This window comes from Hipposideros armiger, unplaced genomic scaffold (genome assembly GCF_001890085.2).
Source record: "Hipposideros armiger isolate ML-2016 unplaced genomic scaffold, ASM189008v1 scaffold_3, whole genome shotgun sequence".
Lineage (NCBI taxonomy): Eukaryota > Metazoa > Chordata > Mammalia > Chiroptera > Hipposideridae > Hipposideros > Hipposideros armiger.
In genome coordinates, this window is record NW_017731353.1 from 9,810,999 (window position 1) to 9,829,801 (window position 18,803).

An 18,803-nucleotide genomic window follows, 5' to 3' on the forward strand; every position below is an offset into this window, starting at 1 on the left:
CGACACGTGCCCGACCCGGGCAAGGAGGGCTCGGCACCCGGGGCCAAGGGCGAGCGGCGAGCGCGGCACCGCGGCCCCCGGGCCGGCGGCAGGGAGGCAGAGAGCGGGGAGGAGCCGGCGCGGCGGCACCGGGCCCGGCACAGGGCGCCGCCCGCCCGCGAGGACGCGCAGAAGGACGGCGAGGCCGAGGCCAGGGACACCGCCAAGGAGCTGCGGAACCACCAGCCCAAGTGAGTGGCGCGGGGGCGCGCGGGGCGACGGGGACAGGCCACCGCCTCCTGCCCTGGGCGTCGAGGTGGCCTGTGAAACGCTCAGAGCTGCGTGGCAGGACGGCTGTGCCCAGTGGGTGTCAGCCGCCACCTTAAGGTACGCGGAAGGAAGAGAGGGCTTCCTGGGAAGTGGTTGGGACTGGTTTGGGACACTTCGGCTTGGGAAGAACAAAGTAGCCCCGGGAAAAGAGGTAATTGGGGAACGCTGTGGAGGAAACAGTCAGGAGGCCCTGTTGCAAGCCGGAGGCGGCCCTGGGCTAAGTGGGCGGAAGGGAGGGCTCGGCTGTATGGCCACGACAGAAAAGACCCCCAGGCCGGCTGGGACGGGACAGGAGCCCCGAGGCTCCAGGCCAGCAGCCTCCATGCTTGCCGACCTGCCGCAAGCCACCCAGAGCCACCCATGCGTCCAGAGGCCTCCGCACAGGACCACTAGCCTCACACCATCTGTGTGCAGAGCTCTGTGCTGGGCTTTGGCCTGGTGGCGCCCAGGTGGGGTGGCTTCGGGAAACACCCTCCTCCGGGTCTCTTCATTCTACAAACTGTTCTGTTCCACACACATGTTGTGATGCCAGGTATGCCTGGCCTTGTGCCAGGGATAGGCAGGTGAGTCAGCCCTGTCTCTACCTTTCAGACCTAAAAACTCAGAAGTGTGCAGGGTGATGAAAAAAAAAAAGTAGGGCCTGCCGAGTGGCTCAGTCGGTTAAGAGCTCGCTCAAGAGTTTGAGCTCTGAGCAACAGCAGTTCGAGTTCCGGCTTGAGCTGAGCTGCCGCTGAGCTGCCAACAGGTGGCAGGATGGCTCAGCTAAAAAAAAAAAAAAAGTGCAATGCCACAGTAACATGAGGTGGTCAGGGAATGATTGGCTCCAAGATAGGGTTTTAAGGAGCTGGGTTTTGTAGACTGAATAGGAGTTTGGGGCTGCATCAGACTGATGTGCATTCTTGGTTGAAGGGAGCCACACTGCGACCTGGAGGCCAGTGGGATGATGGGCGTGGGTCCTGTGCACACACTTCCCAGCACCTGCCTACAGAAGGTGGAGGAGCAGCCAGAGGATGCAGATAACCAGCGTAACGTCACTCGGATGGGCAGTCAGCCCCCGGGCCCAAGTGCTGCCGGGCAGGTCCCAGTGACGCCGACCAGCCCTCCCGGGGAGACCACAGTTGTCCCCAGTGAGTATCTCCCGGTACCAGTGGGGCCGGGCCCACCTTGTTTAGGCCGCTTTGCTTCCCCCTTCTCTCCTGCTCCATGGCAGCTGCTTAGGGACCGAGGTGGCCTCTGTGACTTGTTCCCCCAGCTGGAGAGAGTAATTTGCTGCCACACCTTTGCCTTAATAGCCCCTCGCTTCCAGCGCCCCCGAAGAGCACCGTTGCTCTTTGGTATCTCACTTAAGCGCTAGTCTCCTCACTGCCAAAAACATTTGCAAGTCACCAGCTAAGGCGAGGCCTCTGGGAGAGTGCGGGGCCAGGGCTACCCTCGTGGGCTTCCGGTCTCATCAGGAAGACAGACCACAGGACGGTCACAATCTTCAGAGTTGCACGAAAGCGACTGAGAACCGTGGCTGGGGCAAGAACCAGCAGGCGAGGAGGAGGTTCTCAGGGTGTGGCCCGCCCACCCACTCAGGGACCCTGTCGTCGCTGCTCTGAGGTCCCCCCAGGTCTTGGCCTGAGCGTCCCTCTTCCTTCCCCCCAATCACTCACGTTCCTGAGGTTCCAACTGAGCGGACTCTCAGGACTGACTGTGTGCAGGCACTGAGGGTGCAGGGTGCACAAGAGGCCATTTCTGCCTTCAAGGCCCTCTGTCGAGTGGGGAGACCTGCAGGTGACGAGTGCAGGCCCCTGACTGAGCGGAAGGTGCCTGGGTGTTTGGTGAGCACGAGGACAGAGGAGATGTGCCGAGAGGAGACGGGGAGACCGCAGAAGCAGAGCTGACGTGGGGCCACGCGAAGCTTTTGGCCTCGAGTAGGCCAGTGTGGCCTCATGCCTGCCTGTGGCAGACGTGTCCCCACACAGACACGTGTGTGGACCTGTCCTCTCTTGCTCGGGTGCTCTCACCTGGGAGCCCTAGACCAGTGGACAGTCCCAGGTACCGCAGTGGAAGGTGGTGGCTCGGGCTGTTTAGCGCCCCTTTCCTCTTGCTTCCGTGGGAGAAAGCTCGCCTGGGCCATTCGCTTGTCCCCGCCTGTGAGTGCGAGTGGGCCTGTCTTCCCAGACTCCCAGAAATCAGCCCCCACCTGATTCTTTCTTGATTAGCTTGAGGACAAACCCAGCGTCCCCACCTGGCTTCTGTTCACTGGCGTCCAGATGTCCCCCCCCCCCCAGCAACCCCTGACCTTTGTACTGTCCGCATAGTTGTGTCTTTTCCAGAACATCATACAGTTGGAATCACACAGCAGCCTTTTCAGATTGGTTTCTCTCACTTACCAACATGCCTCTAAGGGTCCTCCGTGTCTTTTCACATGTGACAGCTCGTGTGTTTTTAGTGCTGCGTGAACTACACTGTCTGGCTGGGCAGTTTATTCATCCATCACCTGCTTGGGGCTCCTCGGCTGCTTCTGAGTGTCAGCAGTTATGGATCAAGCTGCGACACACATCTGTGTGCAGTTCTGTGTGGACATGAGTTTTCAGCTCCTTTGGGTAACCGCCCAGGACAGCGATGGCTGGATCGTATGGCAAGAGTGTGTTTAATTGTGTAAGAAACCACCAAACTGGCCGTACTATCTGCATCCCCAGCAGCAGTGAGGGAGAGTGCCCCCGGCTCCACGTCCCCCAGCATTTGATGATGTCAGCGTGGCAGATTCTGGCTGTTCTGATAGGTTTGCGGTGGTGTCTCAGTGTTTAGCACTGCAGTGCCCTGATGACACACGATGGAACACGCTTTCATGTGCTGGTCTGCCGTCAGTATATCTCCTTTGCTGGGTGTCTGTTAAGGTTTGGGGCCCATTGTTTAATCAAGTTGTTTGTTTTCTTATTGTCGAATTTGAGAGGTGGTGTACGTTTTTGGATAACAGTATTTTATCAGATGTGTCTTTTGCAAATATTTTCTCCCAGTCTGTGGCTTGTCTTTTCATTCTCTTAACATTATCTTTTGCAGAGCAGAAGCTGTTGATTTCAATGAAATCCAGCTTATTATTTCTTTCATGGGTTATAGGTAGTGTTATGTCTAAAAAGGATTGCCCATACCCAAGGTCATGTACATTTTCTCCTGTGTTATCTCCTAGGAGTTTTATACTTTTCACTTAATGTTTAGGCCTATGAGCCATTTTTACTTAATATTTGTGAGGGGTGTGAGGTCTGTGTTGAGATCATTTTTTGCATGTGGATGTCAAGTTATTGCGATAACATTTGTTGAAAAGGCTATTTTGTTGCCTTTGCTCCTGTGTCAAAATCAGTTGACCATGTTTACGGGGACCTATTTTGGGGTTCTCCTTTCTGTCCCATTGGTCTGTTTGTCTGTTCTTTCCCCAACACCACGCCGTCTTGATGACTATGTAGTTCATGGAAGTTGCCAAGTTGGGTGGCATCGGCCCTCTCACCACTCTCATCAGTACTGTATTGGATGTCCCGCGTCTTTTGCCTCCATGTGGACCTCAGAATCAGTTTGTCGACAAAATAACATGCTGGGATTTTGACTGGGATTGCCTTGAATCTGTAGGTCAAGGTGGGAAGAACCGACACCTTGACAGTGTGGATTCTTCCTGTCCGTGAGGATGGGGACATCTCTCCACTTATTTCGTTCTTTGCTTTCATCCGTCAGAGTTCTGTTGTTTTCCTCATAGAGATCTTGTACATATTTTGTTAGTCTTATGCTTAAGTATCTCATTTTTTGGTGCTACTGTAAATGTTTTACTGTGCTTTGAATTTCAGATCCCACTTGTTTGTTGGGGGTATATGGGGAGGTGACTGGTTTTTGTGTAGTAACCTGTGTCCTGTCACCTTGCTGTAATTGTGTATTAGTTCCAGGAGTTGTTCTCATGGGTTCTTTTGGATTTTCTGAATAGATAGATCACCTTGTCATCTAAGAACAAAGACAGTTTCATGTCTTCCTTCCCAATAGTGTACCTTTTGTTGCCTTTTCTTGCTTTATTGCATTAGCAGGGACTCCAGTTCGGGGCTGAAAAGGAGTGGTGAGAGGGGCCATCCTGCCTGGTGCCTGATCTTAGTGGGGAGGCTTCCCGTTCCTCACCATTGAGTGTGATGTCAGCTGGAGGTGTTTTGTAGATGTTCTTTATTAAATTGAGGAAGTTCCCCTCTGTTTCTATTTCACTAAGACGTTTTATCATGAGTGGATGCTGGATTTTGTCAAGTGCTTTTTCTGCATCTGTTGATAAGATCTGGTGATTTTTCTTTTTTAGCCTATTGATGTGATGGATTGCGTGAATTGGTTTTCAAATTGGTCAAATGTTGGCCCAGACTTGCACACCTGGGATAAATTTCCTTGGTCCTTGTGTATAGTTCTTTTCACATGTTGAATTTGGTTTGCTAATATTGTGTTGAGGATTTTTCCATCTATGTTAATGAGAGATATTGGTCGGAGGTTTTCTTTTCTTGTAATGTCTTGTCTGGTTTTTGTTTTAGGGTGATGCTGGCCTCATAGATGAGTTAGGAAGTGTTCCCTCTGATTCTGTTCTCTGAAAGAAATTGTAGAGAATTCGTATAAGTTCTCCCTTGAATGTTTGGTAGAATTCACCAGTGAACCCATCTGGGCCTGGTGCTTTTTGTTTTGAAAGGTAGTTAATGATTGATCCAATCTCTTTAACAGAGATAAGCCTGTTCTGTTACCCTGTTTCTTCTTGCATGAGTTTTGGCCGATTGTATCCTTCCAAGGAATTGATTCATTTCATTTAAGTTATCAAATTTGTGGGCATAGAGTTATTCAGAATATTTCCTTATTATCCTTTTCATGTCCATGGGGTCAGTAGTGATATCCTCCTTCATTTCTGATATTAGTAGTTTTTGTTTTCCCTCTTTCTTTTTCTATTTGGTCTAGCTAGAGACTTACCAAATTTACTGATCTTTTCAAAGAACCAGCTTTTGGTTTCGTTGGTTTTTCTCTATAGATGTCCTGTTTTCAATTTTATTGATTTCTGCTCTAATTCTTATTATTTTTTTCTCCTCATTTTGGATTTATTTTTTCTAGTTTCCTAAAGGTGAAAACTTAGATTATTGACTTTAGAGCTCTCTTCTTTTCTAATATATGCATTCAAAGCTACATTTCCCTCTAAGCATTGCTTTTGCTGAATCCAACAAAATTTCATAAGTTGTGTTTTCATTTTCATTTCATTGAGATTTCTTCTTTGATCTGTGTGTTATTTAGAGATGTGTTGTTTAATCTCTACACATTTTGGGATTTTCCAGTGATCTTTCTGTTACTGGTTTCTAGCTTAATTTTATTGTGGTCTGGTAACTGACATTTTTTGCCCACTTTTTAATTGGTTCGTTTTTTTTCTACAGTAATTGTTGAGTTTTAAGATTTTTCTGTATATTTTGGATACAAGTCTTTTAGTAGCTATCTGGTTTGCAAATATTTTCTCCCAGTTTGTGGCTTGTGTTTTCATTCTCTTAATGTCTGATGTTTTGATTATTATTGGTGTGAGGGTTGATCTGTTTCCTGTTATAACTTCTGCTAGAAGCAGAAATCTAGGATATTGATTTTTATATGTTAATTTTGTATCCTGTTACTTTTCTGAATTCTCAAATTGTTAGTTTTAGCATTGATTCTCTTAGTTTTTTTTACAAATATATTATCAAAACTTTTGCAAATATAGTCCTAACTATTCCTTTCCAAGTCTTAGGTCTCTCTCTCATTGTTATTTATTTATTTTTTGCCTGATTCCAGTGGCTAATACATTATCAGATAACAGTGAAATTAGTGGGCACTCTTACCTGTTTCTGCCTAAACTAAGTAAGATACTTTTAGGCTTGAGAGAGCATGTGTGTGTGTGTGTGTGTGTGTGTGTGTGTGTGTGTGTGTGTGTGTAAGATCATGTTACAGTATCCATTAATTCCTTTTTCAGTAAATACTTTTATCTGGAGTAAATGTTGAATTTTTCTGAAGTCCTTTTTATCAACCATTGAGATCATATATATATTTTCCCTTAAATGTGGAGATTCATCGTAATGACTTTTCTGATCTTGAACTGCAATCTTAAACTACATTTGGTTATCATGTTTATTTTTTAATGTGATGTTGGATTGTGTTTGTTAATATATTCTGTAGGATTTCTGGATTGATATTTTCAAGTAAGATGTGTTCTGTAGCTTTCTCGTATTACATTAATTCAATGTAGTTTCTCTTGTTCAATTTCACTAATCCATTCCTGAAAATCCAATATTGTAGTGTGAGTCCCATTCTCCATTATTTTAAATGGGAAAAGTTGTAAAGTACTATAAAAATTAAAATACATTACAATTGGTCATACTCTAAAGTCTCCAACCAATTTGTTAAAATATAACTAAAAATAGTAAAAATTATCATGTTAGGACATAAAATGCTTAACACATTGTTTCCTGATCACCACAATTAAAATAGCTGTTAACAAGCCATTGCATTGGACACCTCCTTCCTTGAAACTTACTGCACTTTTCAGAAACATCCGCCTGTGATTCTGATAACGGACCAGTGAAATTGGAATCTGGCCTGTGTTTTCCCCCACGTTTTGTTGTTAAAAATGTTGTTTGGAGTTTGGGTGATGTGTACATTTTCCTACATACACATCAGCCAAGAAAGCCCCCAACAACATATGAATGAGAAGTATATGTTCTCCTGAGGTGTACAGATAGTAAAACCCAGGGGTGCTCTGTTGGGAAATGTTACCTGAGGAGATGTCCTGTAGGATTTACCTATTACTGAGTCATAAGATTACAAAGTTTTCTATTTCCTTTTCTGGGATCGTGTAAGCACCGTTAGGATTACCTGGGTCTGGGTTTTTTTGTTTTGTAGCGTAGCGTAGTTCTTTCATAATTCCTGTATTTCTGTATGCATATTGGTCTGTTTAAACTTTCTTACCTCCTGAGATCAGTTTGGTAAGTTATAATTTCCTTAGAGATGACCCATTTGATCTATGTTTTCTAGTTTATGTATATAGAATTCTGCAAAGAACGGGCTTAATTTTTCTCAAAGTTTTTCCTTTCCTGTTCCTAAAGTCTCTTTTACTTCCTTATAGAACATAGAATTTTTAAAACCTTTTAAAAAAATTTTACCAGGAATTTTTAAAATTTTTTATTTTTTGTTTCCACCCACCACCCCCACCCCTTCCCCTCTGGCAACCATCAGCTTGTTCTCTGTATATATGGGTCTGTTGTGTGTGTGTGTGTGTGTGTGTGTGTGTGTGTGTGTGTGTATTTTTTATTTATTTTAGATTACACATATAACTGAGATCATGTGGTATTTTTCTCTGGCTCATTTCACTTAATGTAATACCCTCTAGGTCCCTCCATGTTGTTGTAGATGGCAAAATAGTATCATTCTTTCTATGGCTGAGTAACATTCCATTGTGTAAATATGTACCACTTCTTTATCCATTTATCTATCAATGGACACCTAGGTTGCTTCCATATCTTGGCTATTATAAGTAATGCTGCAGTGAACATAGAGCTGCATATAGCTGCATATGTCTTTTCAAGCGAGTGTTTTGGATTTCTTTAGATAAATACCCAGGAGTGGAATTGCTGGGTCATATGGTAGCTCTATTTTTAATTTTTTGAGGAACCTTCATACTGTTGTCCATAGAGGCTGCACCAATTTGCAAGCCCACCTACAGTACACGAGGGTTCTGTTTTCTCCACAGCCTCGCAAACACTTGTTGTTCGTTGATTTATTAATGATGGCCATTCTGATAGGTGTGAGGTGATATCTCATTGTGGTTTTAATTTACATTTCTCTGATGATTAGTGACGTTGAGTGATGTTTTATGTACCTGTTTTGTTTGACATCTGTATGTCCTCTTTAGAAACGTGTCTATTCAGGTCCTCTACTCTTTATTCAATTGGATTGTTTGTTTTTTTGGTGTTGAGGTGTATGAGTTCTTTATAAATTTTGGATATTAGCCCCTTACCAGATGTATCATTTGTGAATATCTTCTCCCATTCAGTAGCTTGTCTTTTCATTTTGTTGATGGTTGAAAAATTTTTTAGTTTGATGTAGCCCTGTTTGTTTATTTTCTCTTTTGTTTCCCTTGCCCAAGGAGATATATCCAAAAAAATATTGTTAAGAGCGATGTCACAGAGTTCACTGCCTATGTTTTCTTCTAGGAGTTTTATGGTTTCAGATTTAACATTGATGTCTTTAATTCATTTTGGGTTTACTTTTATATAAGGTATAAGAAAGTCATCCAGTTTGTGGGGGTTTTTTTTGCACGTATCTGTCCACTTCTGCTAACACCAATTATTAAAGAGCTACACAAAGAAGCTTAATTTAAAAAATTTCCTCTGGGCCAGCCGAGTGGCTCAATTGGTTAAGAGCTCGCTCAAGAGTGTGAGCTCTGAGCAACTAGTGGTTCAATTCCTGGCCAGAGCTGTGCTGCCGCTGAGCTGCCAAGAGGTGGCAGGGTGACTCAGGAAAAAAAAAAAAAATTTTTGATTTGGTGGTTTTTTTCTCCTTGTCATTTATTATTCTGTGTATTTTTTGTTTTCCTCTTTTTTCTTGATAAAATTAGTTAGTGATTTATATATTTTGTAGATTTTTGTTTAAAAAACTCAGCATTCGAATTTATTAGTTCCAATATAGTTTTAGTTTTCTTTTAGCTGAGCCATCCTGCCACCTGTTGGCATCTCAGATCGGGCTGGGAATCGAACCGGTGACCCTGTTACTCAGAGCTCACACTCTTGAACGAGCTCTTAACTAACTGAGCCACTCAGTTGGCCCCTGGCTTTAGTTTTTAAATCACTACTTTCCAACTTTATCTTTCTTGTTCCCCTCCTGCATTTTCTTTGTTGTTCCTTTTCTAGCTTCTTGAGTTGGAGAGTTTATTTTATTCTTTAATTTCATTATTTGATCATTCAAGGCTATGAATTTTCCTCTGATTACCTATTCAACTGTAATCTTATAAACTCTGACATCTGGTGTCTTCATCATCATCAGATTTTAAAGAAATTATGTAATTTTGGTTTGTGTTTCCCCTAGGTGTTCATGGATTTCTTGGGATTTTCTACATAGAGACTCCGGTCATCCGCAAATGAACAGTTTTTGTTTTTACATTCTGATATATGTGCCTTTCGTTTCCTTTTCCCTCATTGCACCGGCTGTAACTTCTAATACTACGTTGGATAACAGTGTTTTGTTCTTTCTGTTTTTGATTATCTGGCTTCTTTTTCTGCCTTCCTGTGGGTTACTATATATATATATATATATATATATATATATATATATATATATATATATATATTAGAATTCATTTTTATTTAACTATAGTATTTTTGAGTGTATATCTTTGTATTTTTTTTAATGGTTGCTTTAGGTATTTATACACACACACACACACACACACACACACACACACACATCACATCACATCCCAGTCTATACTAGAGTTGTCATTTTACCAGTTGGAGTGAAGTATAAAAATTATACCTCTCTATTTCCTCCCCGTGTGTAATATAATTGTCTTAAATATTTCCTTTGCATATATTTAAAATCAGCTCAGTGTATGTTATAATTTTTTCTTCAACTTAGAAATTTAGAATACTCAAGAGGAGAAGAAAGTGTATTGTATTTACCCGTATTTTTACTCCTTCTGTTGTTCTTTCTTCCTTCCTGATATTTCAGTATTTCTTCTTTCGTAATTTACTTTCTGTTGGGAGCACGTTTCTTGGCTGTTCTTTAGAGTAGGTTTACAGGTGAACAGACTCTCTTAGTTTTCCTTCATCTGAGAATGTCTTGATTTTTCCCTTCAATCCTGAAGGATATTTTTACTGGGTATAGAATTCCAGGTTGACAGTTCTTTTTTTTTCAGCACTTGAAAAAACGTGTGCCTCTTCCTTCTGACCTCCATGGTTTCTGATGAGAAATCCACTGTCATTCGAATTGTTTTCTTCTTATAGGTAAGATGTTGTTTCTCTCTCGCTGCTTTCAAGATTTTTTTTCTGTCTTTATATTTCTGAAATTTGATTATGATGTATGTTGGCATGGGTTTATTTAGGTTTATCCTGTTTGGAGTTTTCTCAGATTCTTAAATTTGTAGGTTCATGTCTTTTTGCCAAATTTGGAAAATTTTTCATCTATTATGTCTTTGAATACGTCTTCAGCTCCGCCCTCTTTCTCTTTTCTTTTCAGGACTCTGTTGACATGAATGGCAGTTCTTTTGTTATAGTCACAAAGGTCCCTGAGGCTCTGTTCACTTTTTTCAGTCTATTTTTTTTCTGTTGTTCAGATTGGGTGATTTCTATTGTTCTGTCTTCCAGTTCATTGATTCTGCCCTCTGTGTGCTCCATTCCAATGTTGAGCCCATCTATTGAGTTTTTAATTCCAGTTGTTGTATTTTTTAGTTTTAAAATTTTTTATTTGATTCTTATTTATATCTTCTATTTCTTTGCTAAGACTTTCTGTTTCTTTGCTGAAATTTCTCTATTTTTTTCATTAGTTTCAAGCGTGTTTTTTAGTGGTCTGTTAAAGCATTTTTATGATGGGTGCTTTAAATCATTGTCAGATAATTCTAACATCTGTATTATCTTGGTGTCTACTGATTGTTTTTTTCTAATTGAAATTGACATTTTCCTGGTTTGGTGATTTTTTTTATTGAAACCTAGATATTTTGATATTATGTTATGAGCCTATCAGTCGTATTTAAATCTTCTCTCCTAGCTGGTCTACTGTGACACTGCTTCAGCAGTGGGAGGGTTGGGGAGCTGTCTCAGTGACAGGTGGGGGTAGACGTACAGGTTCCTCACTGGGCCTCCACTGAGACCATCCTGTGTGGGAGAGGTGGGGGTGCCCTTTCTGCTCCCCACATGGCCTCCATTGACATTGCAGGGGTTGACCTCATTGCCTCTGGGTGTTGATAAAAGTTCTCCAGTAGGATTCACTCTGGCCAGTCCAGGGAAGGGCTGCCTCGTTACTCCTGTGTGGTAATTGAAGACCAGGCTCCTCATGGGATCTTGACTGACATTGTGTGGGTTGGGGGTCTTGTTACCACAGGGTGGGTAAGAGAGCCCCATTTGGCTCTCTCTGGTACCACCCCAGCAGAGGCTTTGGGGTCCCTCATTACAGGCTGTCAGGGGTGGAAGTCCAGGCTCCCCACTCCGTCTCTGCTCATGAATGGAGTAAGGCTGCAGTTTTTTTCTGTTGTGTTTGGCTGTAGCAGAGTAGTTATTCTCTATCCTAAGTCTCCTGTTGTGCTAAGCTGCACCTCTCCTTGTCCTGTCACTAGGGTGAGCTGGCTTTTGCTGGGGCTTGTAGAATTCTGTGCCTTCCTGGGTAGCTAGCTTCTCCAGCACCAAGGCTATATGAGGCATAAAAGAAAACCCAGAGAAGAAAACCTGCTGCGATATCATTTCTCAGGTCCCACCATCACTGGCCAATCTGCCTGTTCCTCTCCAACTTTCAGGGTCTTCCTAGGTTTGCCTTGTATGTGGTATCCAGGCTTTTAGTTTGCTTAGCAGGGCAAATGGGGGCAAGAACTTCTGTGTCATCTTTCCAGAAGCTGAAGTCTTGAGTTAATTTTTACGTGACGCAAGATAAGGGTTGAGATTCTTTTTAGCCACCCCCCAACACACATACACACACACACACACACACACCCCATGGATGTCTATTTATTCCATTACCATTTATGGAAAAGGCTAACCTTTTTCCTTTGGTACTTTGTCAAAAATCACTTGATGGGTGTAATTTCATTTCTGAAAAATTTGTACGATTATAGTTTTAAATGTTCTGTTACATTGTTTTATTTTTGTTTTTCAGACATTCCAGTTATACAAATGTTGGATCTACTTTGCCTGTCTTCTGTTTTCCTTTCTCTCTGATCTTTTTGAAAACTCATTCCTTATTTAGTATTTTTTAGCTCATTTCACTCACCCCACTTTCAGTCATATTTATTTTCCCTTGGACTCTGTGATTTCTGAGATGATCTTGGTTTTCTCTTTAACTTCCTTTCTCAGATGATTTTGTCTTTTTTTTTTTTTTTAACTTCTGAGTTTGGTCAGTCTCATCTCACATCTCTCAGTTGTTCATACATTTTCATTTTGAGCTTTTGAATCTGATTTGTGATGCTTTTTCTTACTAGAGATTGCTTGTTTAATTATATTTACTCCATGTGGTAAAGCTATGTTACAATTTCCTTTTGCATTGCAATTGTTTTTCTATGTGCAGTAGTATTGTTATCAGCTGAAAAGTTTTCATCCTTACAATTCTGTTTTCTTCTGCAAGAAGTTTTGTGTGGATATTGGGTTCCTTTTTCTGGTAATGAGGAACGTGGTGCATTTTCCTGGGCCTGCAGTTCCATGTGATTTTCTGGAGCGTAGGGGAGCGGTCTGGGTCACTTACTTGCTTTCTGGTGCAGCACCCTGTTCATGAGTACAACGAAATCCTGTTTCTTCACTCAGTCGTGCCTGGTGGGAATGTCTGTCTAGCTCTGACTCTTTGATCATCTCCTATCTCTGGAGGACCCTGGACCTCAGCCACGTGTTTCTTTCTTCCACTCCATAACCAAGCCACCCAAGTATGCTTCTTTTCAAGTATCTCTGTTTCCTTCAGAAGCAGGATCTTCCCAAGGTGGCCACCTCCAGCCCCATGTACTTTCCAAGCCCTTCCTTTCAAGTCCTCAGGAGCGACGTTCTGTCCCACCAGGTCTCAGACCTGTTCTCAGGACTTCTGTTCTCAGGCTGGGGTCTCTCTTCTGATGAACACAAGTTGATGTTGTCCACGTCCCACCACCACGAGGAACCTCCACCTGGTCCCTGCCTGATCTGCAGACCGCAGAGGTTTGTTTCCCTAGTTACGTGTAAATTCAGGTTTGCAGTTGCCTCCTTCCCACAGGCTGTCATTGTGGATTGTGGATGGTTTCTCACCTTTCCTTATTTAACACGTGATCTATGGAGGATGTGGGGAGAAGTGGGCGTGGCACTATCTATGAATGCCAGCCTCATATCTTCTTAGTTCCTGCCGGGTTTGTAGTTATAGCCATTCTTACATTTCTAATTTCCTTCCTTCCTTCCTTCCTTCCTTCCTTCCTTCCTTCCTTCCTTCCTTCCTTCCTTCCTTCCTTCTCTCCTTCGCTTCATAAAACCTTTTCCCCAAAGGTTTGTCTATTTGAATAGACTATCAAAGCCTTATTCTGGCTTTCTTGATTTTCTCTATCTTTGTATCATTGTTTTCTGTTTCATTGATTTCTGTTCTTATTTATTATATCCTTTCTTCTACTTTCTACATATGGTTTTGAATTTCCAAATGTCAGAGGTTTATGTGCTTTGTTTTTTTGGTTTGTTTTTGGTTTTATTTTCTGTTGATTTCAGTATTCCTTCTTGTATTTCATCACTCCTTGTATTTCATATCATCCATTTGGATTTTTTTTCCTTCTACTTGAAGAACATCTTTTCTAATTCGTTTCAGTGAGCTGTGATAGTGGAACATTCTCTCAATTTATTAAAAGTCTTTAATTTGCCATTGTTTGTAAAAAGTTTTGCTTTATATGGAATTCTAGTTAATTAGGTAGGTAGATAGGTAGTTATTTTCTCAGCATATTGGGACCATTCCACTGTCTTCTGCCTCCTGCTGTTTCTGTTAAGAAACCAGTCATTAGTGTGTCTTGTTCCTTTGTATGGCTCTGTCTTCTGTCTACAGCTGCTTACATGAAAACCTTTTTGTTACGGACAGTTGGACATTGAAAGTAGGGACACAAGTGTAATGAACTGCCATGTTTCTGTCACCCACCCTCAAGAATCATCCACATTCGCTGTCTTGTTTCACTTGTATTTTTTTTGTCACTTTATCAAACACCTCTGACAACTAGGATCTAACAACCACAATAGCGTCATTACACCCAGCAGAGTCAATTACAATTCCTCAATATTATGTAATACTTATCCCACAATAACATGTTCCAATTATTTCAGAAATAACCTTACACGATTGATGTGTTTGAATCAGGATCCAGACCAAGGTGTACTTGTTTGACTTTGCTTAATCTGTCCACGTGCTTTTACTAGATAACTCCTCCCCCGATTTTATGCATGCTGCTCATCTGTTGAAGAAGTGGTGTCATGTGTCCTGTAGAATTGCCCACATCTGCATTTCGTGATTGCATCACAGCGTCATTTAGTGCATTGTTCCCTGCATGTCCTGCTAACTGGTGCTTAGGTGCGAGGCTTCCATCTGAGCGGCGCACTGTTGAAATTGTGTTTCTGGCACCCTTTCAAGCGATTTACAATGCTCAGCAGCTTCCCTGACCTTTGTCCTCTGGACGTGACTAGCACCCTGTGATTGTGACAACCAGAAAATGTCCCCAGGAGGCAAAGTTGCCCCTGTTTGGGAACCACAGAGCTAGAGACTTGTTTGCGACTCAGATAAACTTCTCTGCAAGTTTTGCAGGCGAGGGGCTCACTTCCTGTTGTGGACACCAGGAGCCCCAGCGTCCAGTCCCATACTTAGGAAACCCAGTATGGACTGTCCACTGCGTGTTAATGAATCACGAAGCTTTGCTAGAATTAAAAGACAAAGTATTATTCAGGGATCTTAAGATTTGCAAATCATGAAACAATATCAGGTGGCACCCAGAGTGTCCTGACGAAAACAGAAAAGCTGAGAGTTCTTCGAGTAAAAAACACATTCATGAGAAGAAGCGGTCCTGCGTTCTTAGCTTCTGCACTGGTCTGAGGAGGTCATCTCCCAGATGGCAGGCCGATTGGACATGCATGTGAACGTTCTTCCCGAGTTCTTCGGAGGGCATGGGTGCCGAAGTGAGTTCAAAAGTCTAAGGTCCTCAGTTAAAGGAAAGCAAAACCTCTTCCTCATGTTTCAACTCATTCGGACTTAAGTAGTTTTGTTAGCTTGGCTGTGGCGACTCCATGCTGTTCTTTACTCTTTTCTCAGTAGGTAATAAATCTGGTCATTTTCTTCTGCTCATCTGTCTCGTGTTAATTCGATATTAGTCCAGCCAGAAGAATTTAGAAGGGTAGAAGGAAACTTATTTTTCTGCTGCCACAGTGGTTTCCTTTGAGACATATTTACAACTGTTTTCTGCCTTAGCATGTGGTCGACATTTGTAAATGTTCCATGTGAGCTTAAAAGGAACATGTTTTCTTTAATTTTGGGAACTCTGGGCTTTTTATGTTGGTCTGCTGAATTGTTTGTTAGCTATATTGCCTAATATTCTATATATTTCCTAATAATTTGCCCGATTGACCCGTTGATAATTGAGAGAAGTGCACTGGAATATCCTTCTCTCCGTAGATCTGTCCACTCTTATTCACACATATATACATATATATTTAATGCAGTTATTTGGAATAGTGAAACATGCAGCTCAGTACAGAAAACAGCCTAACAGGTGATAAAGTACTGTTGCACGTTTCTAAAATAGTAACTATGAGTGTTAGCCATCTGAGGTCCAGGTGCTCGATGCTTTGAAACACCAAAGCTCAAAATGTCAGAGTTTGGAGTCAGGAGAGATTTATTGGTTGAGAACATGGGAGCCTCCTGGTTTCCCAGAGTTCAGTCTTCTTTTATGTCGCGGGCGGGGGGGATGGGAGGGGCTGTGCTTGTAAAACCCCAGCTGACAGCGGACCCCCTGATGCCCAGCTCGGCCACCTGTGACAGTGTTCCCCAAGGACTTCGCAGGTGGAATGAGGTGGCCTCAGACAGGCGAGCATCCCACTTGGTTCCATGCGTTTCTGTATCTCTTTTGTGAGACTTTTTCTTTTCTTTCCTCTTTAAAAACCCTTTTTATTAAAATATATGTGTTTACTTTCTGTATTTTCAGCTACTTTATACATGAGTAAAATTAAAATCAAAATTCTCTTTAACTCTAATAATCATATTTTTCTTGAAGCATATTTTTCCAATGTGAATATATACACGAGCTTTTTTCTTTTTAAATGAACATTTGCTATGTTATCTTTTTCTGTCTTTTGACTTTCATCCATTGTGTGGCGTTGTAGTTTAGGCTTATCTCTTGGAAAGTACACATAACTGTATTTTTAAAAACCCAGCTGGATAATCTGTGTCCGGTAGTAGTCAGGTTCAGTCTGTTTGTTTATTGTGATTATCAACTTACTTGGATTTGCTTCATCCTTTTTAGATTCTGACATCTGTTCCATTTTCCCCCTTTGCTTCATTTTTAATATTGAATAATTGGTTGTTTATTTACTGACGTATCACATTTCCCCCCTACTAGTTTAAAAACTATGAATTCTTCTGTTCTTAGTGGTGTCCTCGGGATTCTGCGTCGTCTTCGTTAGTCCCATTTCGTCCAGTCCCTGCCCCTCAGCCCGGTGGCCAAGCTCCCAGCTTCCTCGTCACTGTGTCCCGCACTGGACTCCTCCTTCTCTGATCTCGCGAAGTCAGTGTCGTCATTATTATTTTGACTTTACAGAGACTGTGTTTATTTAGATTCATCAACGTCTTGGCTTACTAATTTTTGGCTTACCTTTTGTTCTTGCATCTCAGACCTTCCTTTAACATTACTTTCTGTCTTCCTGAAGTACAGACATTCCTGCTGTAACATGACATACGCATTCCTGAAAATGCCATGACTGAAACAATAGGCCTTGTGGGAAAAACGCATGAGCATGTGATTCACGGTCTGTGCAGCTGCAGCCAGATCATGACCCAAAGTGAGAGCAGTCCTAAGAGAAATACTGGCAAAGGCACATCTCTGTGGGCGTTCGCACCCAGCATCGAGGCTGGACTCTGGTCTCCCGGAGGGCGTTTGCTCCGGGTAGAGGCCTCCTTCTGGCGGGCAAGAGTGGCTGGAGGGGACTCGCCTGTGGCTGGAGGGGACTCACTTCTCTGCGCCTCAGACAGCGAGCTTTTCCTCCCCCTCCCCCCTAGTAGGAGTGCCACCTTCTGCTCTTGTACTGCTCAGAGGACAGTGGCCTCAGGCAGAAGGTGGGGTGCATGTGGGGCCCCCTACTCCTGAGGACTTGGCTTTGGTTTGTCCATGTGGGTTGCCTCCTGTCGCCTGAAACCTTCAGGTTATGTATTTTTCCAGCTTTTAGAGCTGTTTTCAGTGGGAGGATGAATCCACTTGAAGCTTCTCTGCCACAGGCCGTTGAAATTCTAGGCCAGTTTTATAGACTTTTATTGCTTGTTCTTGTTTTAAGATTAATTTTTAATTTTGTTACATATTTATATTTAGATATTGGACTCCGTGGGCCAGATGGGGGATGCTTTTGCCTGAGGGTATTTCCATTTGCTTTCCCAGAAGCTCAGGGCGCCGCCGTCAGCCCCAGTGGGGGGATCAGTCTAACAGGAGGCCTCAGTCATTCGGTGCCTGGCAGGGAGCCCGAGGCTCAGGGCTCCATCAGGCATTGGTGGACCGTGTGCCCTCAGCTCAGCCTCTTAATCTGAAAAATGGGGCCAGCAGTGCATGCCGGTGAGTGCTGCTGCCAGGAGTAAGGCCTCGGGCGTGTCCGCAGCATGGCTGCTCCGTAGTGACGACCCCTCCCTTCTCCAGGCCGCTAGGTGCCATCTGGCTTCACTGTCTTCTGTTTCCGTGATTTACCTGTTGTTACCTGTAAGTGTTTTCTTTTGGTTTTTAATAACCTGCTTTTAACAATGAATTTACTTAGTCCTTTCTCACTTCAGTGTCCCTTTTTTCTCAGTCTGCTTTAACTTAATTGAGTTATTTGCTGTAGTAAATCTATTTCAGGAGAATTATTTCCATCCAGGCTTTGGCATCTTTGTTCTATTTCTCTTGAGCAGCAAAACTCTTTACAGAGTCCATGTTCGTTCTTTTTTTTTTTTTTTTTACCATATTTTTTACCAGTTCAACTTATTGTTGAATTGGCTTTATTGTTATTGTGGAAGAGTCTGAAAAGCTGTGGTTTTAAAATAATAAATGTTTATTAATTTGAAAGTAATGCATGATCATCATGGAAAGGTTTTTGGATGTTAGAAGCATAATGAAGAGAATTAAAATTACTTTCACAAAGCCATTCAAAGATCACCCGTTATTATTTCGGTGTTCTGTCTTTCCCCATATATGTTGTTTTTTGTAGTTGAGCTAATCTGGAATATACAAGTATGTAGTCTTATTTTTAACTTACCATATCATAAGCTTCTTTTATCATTTAAACTATTTGTAGGCATTTTTAATATCCAGAGTATGATGTTTCATGTATACCGGGTATACTTAGTCAATATCCTGTGGTTGTATGTTTTACAACTTTTTTTTTTTTTTAAGATTTTTTTATTGGGGAATTGGGGGGATGGGAACAGTGCTGGGGAGTTGGGGGAAGGGGAACAGACAAGTTGCTGTCGTTTTGTTCTTCAGTCTAGTTGTGGAGGATGTTGCTTCACTGGCCCAAGTTGGCACCATCATTGCGCTCTTCCCAGGTGAGGCAGATCAGTCGCCGGCTTCTGGACGGCCGCTCACTGCGGCTGCT

The 18,803-nt window shown here is 42.7% G+C and overlaps 1 protein-coding gene across 1 annotated transcript in view; it reads left to right on the forward strand.

Annotated features, from left to right (window-relative positions):
- Window positions 1-18,803, forward strand: part of CACNA1B (calcium voltage-gated channel subunit alpha1 B) — a gene marked incomplete at its 3' end in the record, with an annotated part of 161,490 nt that overhangs the window by 90,286 nt on the left and 52,401 nt on the right. Inside the window, exons 21-22 of the mRNA XM_019642114.1 lie at window positions 2-230; window positions 1,219-1,436. Coding sequence (XP_019497659.1) covers window positions 2-230; window positions 1,219-1,436 — 447 coding nt within the window. The remainder of the gene's footprint in view (window position 1; window positions 231-1,218; window positions 1,437-18,803) is intronic.